Source organism: Corythoichthys intestinalis, chromosome 2, assembly GCF_030265065.1.
Source record: "Corythoichthys intestinalis isolate RoL2023-P3 chromosome 2, ASM3026506v1, whole genome shotgun sequence".
NCBI lineage: Eukaryota > Metazoa > Chordata > Actinopteri > Syngnathiformes > Syngnathidae > Corythoichthys > Corythoichthys intestinalis.
In genome coordinates this window covers 24,074,413-24,083,364 of record NC_080396.1, presented here as the reverse complement: position 1 = coordinate 24,083,364, position 8,952 = coordinate 24,074,413, and the positions used below count along the sequence as shown (strand labels likewise).

The 8,952-nt window shown below is 39.3% G+C and overlaps 1 protein-coding gene across 1 annotated transcript in view; it reads left to right on the top strand.

Annotated features, from left to right (window-relative positions):
• The first annotated feature begins 551 nt into the window (after nt 1-551).
• The window catches only part of wdr46 (WD repeat domain 46), a 23,063-nt gene continuing 14,662 nt past the window's right edge, over nt 552-8,952 (top strand). The window contains exons 1-7 of the mRNA XM_057825630.1: nt 552-688; nt 876-1,031; nt 1,848-1,931; nt 2,005-2,117; nt 3,565-3,652; nt 4,134-4,195; nt 4,390-4,494. Coding sequence (XP_057681613.1) covers nt 632-688; nt 876-1,031; nt 1,848-1,931; nt 2,005-2,117; nt 3,565-3,652; nt 4,134-4,195; nt 4,390-4,494 — 665 coding nt within the window. The 5' untranslated portion in view covers nt 552-631. The remainder of the gene's footprint in view (nt 689-875; nt 1,032-1,847; nt 1,932-2,004; nt 2,118-3,564; nt 3,653-4,133; nt 4,196-4,389; nt 4,495-8,952) is intronic.

Here is an 8,952-nt window from a genome sequence, read left to right as displayed (position 1 = left end):
TATGTTTTCTTCAAGCAAGCGTCTTATTGCATACAGCTTGCGAACTTCGTTCTTATTCCGTCAAGATGTTTTTTTATTTACCCTAGTTATTTGTTGCCTCAAAGTGTCATGTCGTGTCAGTTTTTTTTTTTTTTTTTTTTACTGAACTAAAGTTCAAAGTAGTGCTTCTTTGCATCTGCCAATCAGCATTTCCATTTTGTTAAGAGTTGATGATAATAACTGTAAAATATATGAATAATAACGGTCATAATACACCTTATATAATTACTGCATGTTTTTCAGTGTCATATTGGAATTTGTAATAACAAGAATTTGCAACTTAACCGGTGTTCTTCCAAAATACCACGTGTGTTTTCAGTTTGTATCGTTTCAATAAATTACGTGACTAGTGTGGTCAACAGATCAATACTCTGGTTTAAAGGTACCACAAGAAACACGCCAAAAATATTTTGAGGCGATGAAAAGGTAAAATAACAAAATACGAAGTACTTGCAGGCTTTAACCGATATACGCATGCGTGCGCAAGGCAAGCGCACTGGGCACTGGGCATTGGTAGGAGTTCTCGCGAGACGGACATTGTTTTCACCGGAAGTGATGTCACTTAAAGGAAGTTAACTAGTACACAACAAAGATGGCGGTCGACGGAGAAGATGTGGCGAAAGATTCGCACGTGGGAAAAAAGAAAAAGGTATGCAATATAACTAAGAAACTACGATTAGATTTGCATACATTATTAGTTAATGTTAGCCAAAATGGAAACACGACCACTTATAAAATAGCGCAGAGCTACTCTTGCAAGTTCGTTCTCAGTGCACATTCAAAGCTGAGTGAACTCTATTTACTAATGTCTTTTTATAAATTCCCGGTTCTGACAGCCTCCAGCACGTTACTGGCGCGAGAATAAAGACGAAATTGAAGATGGGAAACAAGCAGTTGATGCTGGAAAAAAGCCACAGAAACCTGAAAGAACATCACAAATAAAGAGGAAGATATCAAGCAACAATAGGCCAGACAAAGAATTTATATCTGGGGTAAGACAAATATTAAGTTATTGCATTTTGGTAAAATCATCGTGTCAGAGGATTACGTAAATCTGAGAATATTTGCTGTTGAAAGTTTAAACATCTAAGGATTTGGTCAATTATAAGTTAGTGCCTTTAAACAATTATTAAAATATTTTCCAAATACTTTAATAATGTATACACTTGTCACTAAATTGTTGTTCCTCTTGGCCATTTTGTAAAATATAAATCTTTGGATTTTACTGTGGACAGTTACCAGGTTACCACCAATCAACAATTTGAATTTGAATTGGTAACTGTTTGTTGAAAGTAAATATCGTAATATTTTGGGGAGTATAAAATGTTAGAATTCAGGAAAAGATGCACATTTTGTGGGGTTTATTGTAGGTGTTTACCAGTTTACCAACAATTGACAGCTTTGATTTGAATTGTCAAGATGGCAAACTTTTTGTTGAAAATAAATATCTTTGTTTTGGGGAGTGGAAGATGTTAGATTCTGGAAAAGATGCTAATATTGTGCGTTGTCAAGAGTAATACCTCAGGTATGCAAATTTTAGTGACTTTTCTCAAGTTTGAATCACAAATTAATCTTTTTTTTTTTTTTTTTTTTTTTTTTTTTTTTGGTGGCTGTAGAACAACTTTCACATAATTATCGATACTATATAACCCAATGAGATTTGCAAATACACAAAGAGCATACGATACAGTTGATATTCCAGTAACTGTGTCTGAATTATCTTCCAAAGCCAATACTCTAAGGTACTAAGGTAATACTAAGGTTAATTTTAGCACCTTCTAAATTCCCAATTATTTGCTCTTCCTCAGAGACAGGATGCTTTTCCAGGACCTGCTTATATTCCAGCTGCTAAGTTGCAGAAGTTCACCAGGAAAGGCAAACCGAATGAGAAGGTCAGCAAAATGTAAAGATTTCTCTACCAGTTCCTATTTAACTTCTTGCCATAAGCACATATTTTTGTTCCAGATCGGCAAACATCACAAAAAGCTGAAAGCAGCCATTTCTCGTTCAGATGAAGCCTCAGAAATGGCCCAGAAAGAAGCTGCCCGGTTTGACCTTCTTCTCCCAGAGGAAGCAGGGTAAAATGCTTACTGTTTGAAGAGACAATTGTATTAAAGGGTATTATAATGATAAGGGGCTGTGAGGTCTCAATAGAACCATTATGTGGCAAGATAACAAATATGAATAAAGTTAACAAAAAAATAAATCACATTAATGAGCAATTATCGAAAATAGATCGAAAATTACTAACTTTTCCGAAAGTATTCCAGAAACAGCCGAAAGGGGCGGAGACGTCATAGCAAGGAAACAAAAGGTCGAGGCAGGTTTCATCGTTGTTTATGGACGAGAGAATTGCGTTCGGGTTTCATCAAAAAATCGCTAAAATGGTTCAAACCTGTCATGCTATGTGGTGTACAAATAGCGATTTGTCGCAATGTAGTACTCATGAGTTCCCGAAAGCGAGAAAAAGACCTGGACTACGCAGACAATGAGTAAAGTTCGTCCGTGCTAAGAGGGCTAATTTTGCAGACCCAGCCTCTGGCACGGTTTTGTGTGGTGCGCATTTTACACCTGAAAGCTATTCAAACTGTGGACAAATGAAATCAGGTTTTGCTAAAAAAAAAAAAAATGCTACAGAAAGCAGATGCGCTGCCCACCATACACGCGCAGCCACATAAATGTCCCGAGATATCAAGAAAAAGAACGACGCCTGGCACTGATGACACCACCCCACCGTCCCAGGCAAAGCAAAGAAGGCTAGCTGCTAAGCTCGAGATGGCCAGAGAGTACTCTTATATAATAAAAAACATATCACGCATTGGATATAGGACTGGACACATCTACGTATAAATTACCTGCTCGTAAAATATATACAACAAATCCTTTAATCCCATTCATATTTGTGTCAGTTGGCAGAGCGAAAACCTATGATAGCACAATAAATGATAATTATTCTATACATTACTTTATTTTGCGGTCACAGTGTATCAGCTTCACAAAAAGAAATGCAAAACATACCATTTGGTGTTTCTCACACCAACGGTTGCCGGGGTTTCATCAGTGTGATTGCTCCCCTCAATGATCCTTTCATTAGGCTGCATTGGCTTTCGTTTGGGCTCAAATTGATAACCCAAAACACCAAGGAAAGGTTCATAACTCTCTTCGTCACCATTAGAAGAACGTTCGTTACGTCGGATTCGTCGCTGCAACTAGAAACAAAATTGTCCGCCATCATCGCCGGTATTCAGTACTAACCACTGAGCCGGTTGTTTCCTTCTTTTGACGTCACACACACGATATGCTAGATTTCCGGGATCTCGGGGGGCGGTCCTCTTAGCTTGACAATCGCTCCAAATTTGTATCATTTTCTAGGTGTTGCGATGTGTGTAATTACACAAAGTGGCATGATATGAATTCAAAAGGCATGCGTGGATGGATAAATGATGGAATATTAGCATTTCCCCAGGTGTTGTCATACCCTTTAAAATGCCAGGCTTCTATAACCTCATTCAATGACTTTCCCAGGTTTCTAGAAGGAGACGAAGATGAGGACACATGTACAATCTCACAGCAGGATATCGTCGATGCCGTAGATATATCGTCTGCGACCAAGGTGGGCAACGAGTAGCATACAAATAGCGAGCTTTATGTAATGTAATGATGATGATAATGAAATGTAACGAAATTGGCAGCACAGATGTTAGCACGTCTGCCTCACAGAGATCAAGGGTTAAATCCCGGGCTCCGGCCTTCCTGTACGGAGTTTGCATGTTCTCCTCTTGTCTGCATGGGTTTCTCTGGGTACTCCGGTTTTTTATTCCCACATCCCAAAAACATGCATTGTAGGCTGATAGAACACTTCAAATTGTCCCCAGGTATAAATGTTTGTTTGAATGGACGGTTGTCTCCTTGTTCCCAGCGATTATCTGGCAACCGATTCAGTTTGTACTCTGCCTAATGCCCATAGTTAGCTGGGAAAGGCTGCAGCACCCTCACGATGGATAAATGGAACAGAAGATAAATGAATGTAGATAACCTAAATAGTTCCTGCACAATTGATTACTAACATGTTTTCATCTCTTCTAATTTGTCAGTATTTTGACTTGAATCTTTCTCAATTTGGACCATACCGACTGGATTATAACAAGACTGGACGGTCAGTGCTCACATTCTAGTTGTGCGATGATTCTCATTCAACGTATCAATTGACGTAATTTTTGATGTATAGCACACAATCATGTAACCACCACCAAAATGTATTCAAAGTGCACAGAGGAATAATATTTTCTGTCGTCAACAGTTTATGTAAATATCTGGTTCTTATTTGTTTCTGTCAATGTTTTGATTTAGTCACTTGCTGCTCGGTGGGAAGAGAGGCCACTTGGCTTGTATCGACTGGCAGACTAAACAGATGATGTGTGAGATAAACGTGATGGAGATGATCAACGATGTACGGTAAGCCTTTCACACAAATGCATAGTAAAACTTGTAAGGTCATCAGATCCCAAATCACCCAGTGTGAGATAAAGGCAACATCTGTGTGGGACAATGCAGGACAACAATGCTTATTTTAAAAAAAAAACGGGTACGCTAACCCATAGACATCACATATAAGGCTAGATGCTTAAAGGTGGAGTCGACAGTAACTGGGTGGTCATCTTGTCTCCTTTGGCGGTAGTAACGTGATAAGTCGTCGTCTGTCATATTTCTTTGGGATCCAAGTCATGGCTCCTGCTTGTATTTTGATTCGGGACACGGTTAAACATTTTCCTTTTTTTGGGGGGGATGGGGGTAACGGACTTTGTCTAGTATGATCTTGATCACATACAGTGGGGAGAACAAGTATTTGAAACACTGCCAATGGGCCATTGTCAGTGTATCAAATACTTGTTCTCCCCACTGTATACAATATTGCCGCTACGCGCCTACATGCGGCGTAACTCAAATAAAAAGAGAAACCGAATGTTTAATTTCTAAATGTAGAGCGACCAACACATCATATTTACCTCACGCTCTGTTGTATTTTTGTTTTTATGCTCATCACCATCACTTTTTGTAACTATCGTTAAAACTAAAGTGTACAGTGGGGCAAATAAGTATTTAGTCAACCACCAATTGTGCAAGTTCTCCTACTTGAAAAGATTAGAGAAGCGTGTAATTGTCAACATGGGTAAACTTCAACCATGAGAGACAGAATGTGGAAAGAAAAAAAAAATCAAATTGTTTGATTTTTAAAGAATTTATTTCCAAATTAGAGGGGAAAATAAGTATTTGGTCACCTATAAACAAGCAAGATTTCTGGCTGTCAAAGAGGTCTAACTTCTAACGAGGTCTATCGATGCTCCACTCGTTACCTGTATTAATGGCACCTGTTTTAATTCAAATTATCGGTATAAAAGACACCTGTCCACAATCTCAGTCAATCACACTCCCAACTCCACTATGGCCAAGACCAAAGAGCTGTCGAAGGACACAAGAGACAAAATTGTAGATCTGCACCAGGCTGGGAAGACTGAATCTGCAATCGGTAAAACGCTTGGTGTAAAGAAATCCACTGTTGGAGCAATTGTTAAAAAATGGAAGACATACAAGACCACTGATAATCTCCCTCCATCTGGGGCTGCATGTAAGATCTCACCCCGTGGCGTCAAAATGATAACAAGAACGGTGGGCAAAAATCCCAGAACCACACGCTGGGACTTAGTGAATGAGCTACAGAGAGGTGGGACCACAGTAACAAAGGCTACGTAACACAATGCGCCGCCAGGGACTCAAATCCTGCACTGCCAGACGTCTCCCCATGCTGAAGAAAGTACATGTCCAGGTAGAGCTGGGCGGTAAACCGAAAATTTACCGTCACCAAAATTCTTCACGATGACCGACGTAATTTTGACCATGTCGGTAAATTCGGTAAATTAATAAAACAAGAAAATAGTCTTTTCATCCCGCTTTGACTTTGTGTTGTTCGTCTGTGTTCATTCCCCTTTAAGAAAGCAGCCAATGTACTTACGTAGGGAGTCACGTGATCATCAGGAAGCCAATCAAACAGAAGCCCGGTTAGCTAACGCTAGCAGCTAACGCTACAAGCAAAACGTGATGGAGTGTGGCTTAAGGGAGGTTCGCCAAACTTTCACCCGACATTTAGTAGACTCTTGGTGGCATCCAGACGGACTTTCACCTGCTGTCCTCCCTTGTTCTCACGATTTCCGGAGATTGTGCTTTCAGTGCTTTCTACTGGTAGCCAGGTCACAGGCTAACGCTAGCGGCCGCTAGCGGCTAACGCTACAAATGAACGTGATGGAGTCGGATAGCGGCTCTAACCTTGTCGAAACGGCTGAACTTTATGAGTGGATTGAGCACGGACTGCATCTAGCAATTACTATGTCGCGTTATTTAGTATCTGACTGTGTGTGATTTCTCTGATAGCTTTTGTGATGGTAAAACATTCAGCATAAAGCACAATCCAACGGTGAAACTTATAATATGACCGAGAAATGGCCCCAGCTATTTTTCTGTATGTGCTTAATTCTGTGTCATCATTGCTATCATAAAATCTAAAGTGTTTCATTTGCAGAAGATCAATATAGCTTTAATGTGTGTCTGTCTGTCTGTCTGTTTGGGGGTTCATGTATGCGTGCATTTATTAAAAAAAACCAGAAACCATAAAGTAAACACTTGTATTGAATAATTATGTCACAGCAGCCATTAACAATAAATTGTCTTTTTGAAGTGTACTGTTCAAGCTGCAAGTCATTTGTGTTACAATGACATGTTTGCACAGGCATATTGATTTTGACAATGTACATTGTTCAAGCCATACACGCTGTTATAAATGCTCATACTTGAATTCTTATTGTTTACAATACATTTTTATAAACTTAATGTTTAGACTGCATGTACAATTGTTAAATATATCAAATTGAATGCTGGTAACTAAATCAACAAGAAACTGTTCATCTGTATTTCATGCATTGATTCAGTTTTCAAATTATATAACAGTCCGCTTGGGCGACTTTATCGTCATTTATCGTTATCAAGGTAAATCTGCTCAATTTATCGTGATACGTGTTTAAGGCCATATCGCCCACCCCTATGTCCAGGCCGCTAGAGGGCATTTGGATGATCCAGAAGAGGACTGGGAGAATGTGTTATGGTCAGATGAAACCAAAATACAACTTTATGGTAGAAGCACAGGTTCTCGTGTTTGGGGGGGAGAAAGAATACTGAATTGCATCCGAAGAACACCATACCCACTGTGAAGCATGGGGTGGAAACATCATGCTTTGGAGCTGTTTTTTTGCAGAGGGACCAGGACGACTGATCTTTGTAAAGGAAAGAATGAATGGGGCCATGTATCGAGAGATTTAGAGTGAAAATTTCCTTCCATCAGCAAGGGCATTGAAGATGAGACGTTGCTGGGTCTTACAGCATAACAATGATCCCAATCACACAGCCAGGGCAACAATGGAGTGGCTTCGTAAGAAGCATTTCAAGGTTATGGAGTGGCCTAGCCAGTCTCCAGATCTCAACCCCATAGAAAATCTGTAGAGGGAGTTGAAAGTCCGTGTTGCCCAACGGCAGCCCCAAAACATCACTGCTCTGGAGGAGATCTGTATGGAGGAATGGGCCAAAATACCAGCAACGGTGTGTGAAAAGCTTGTGAAGTAAGAGTGTGACAATATCTCGATACAGCGATATATCGCGATATTTTGCAACCCGATCGGTTATCGATATGCTCCCGCCAAGTATCGATACTTTTATTTGACATATTGGCCATACAATGGAGTATGGATGCTGTAAACTGCTCAATGTTTGTTGAGCAATCCCTTGGCGGTCCACTAGGGGCGCTCAACAGTGGCGGTTAAGGTAAAATGCGCACAAGTCGCCTAGAGAACAAGAGCGGCTCCAAGTGGTTGAAATAAATAAAAAAAAGCTTTGTGAGAACGGTGGAGGAAAAAGTGAGAAAAATATTGCTGAAAATCACACATGTGGACACACTTTGGATTTTACACCAACAATAAAGGAAGTAAGGTGAACAAGGACTTTGCTGTATGCAAGAATTGTCTAATAAAATAAGGTTCGCTGGCAGCTGGTGACTAATTGGACACTGGATTTCTATGGAGCATTACTTGAGGTAAGAAAGTTTTGCAATGTACTAGTAATTGATTTTTTTAATTTAAATGTATTATTTTGATGACATTTGGTGTTGAATGACACAAAATCAACCAGGACCCTAAACTGGATGAAAATGAATAGCGAATAAGCATACATGAATTGACTGATTTGATATTATTTGAGTATCACTTTCCATCTAGTGTACTACATAAACTGTTATGACTGCCATTTTGATACAGTAAGCTATAAAAACGGTTTGAATAGCTTCCAAGACATATAAGGTGACATGCATGATAATTAATGTAGCCTACATATTAAAAATAGGTAATTAGTGCATTTTTTATTTCTATACATTCAATTCATATTATTTTAATTCACTCAAGACTTCCAACACACACAAAAAATCAGGATTTCAACTCAAAAGCTATTGAGTAGCTAATATTTTGTATTTATTGTGTTGTTTTTAAGGTGAGGAAGAATGTAACTGATTGAGTCTGACATCTCAAATGCTGAAGCAGATGGTGGAAGTGCTCAAACCAATCCTTTTGACAACAAAGCTCATATACAAAGAAAAGACCCACCAATTTTATCATTGCCCCACTCCAAGCTCAACTGCTGACTGACACTTACAACACTGTTAAAAATTTTCAAAAGATTTAAAACTTCAGAAATTAGGGGTGCCATTCATCATGATTTCGACAAGAAATATCAGTGGTTGTGGTTTGTTTCCTCTATACCAGGGGTGGGCAAACTATTCCACAAAGGGCTGCAGTGGGTGCGGGTTTTTGTTCATACCCA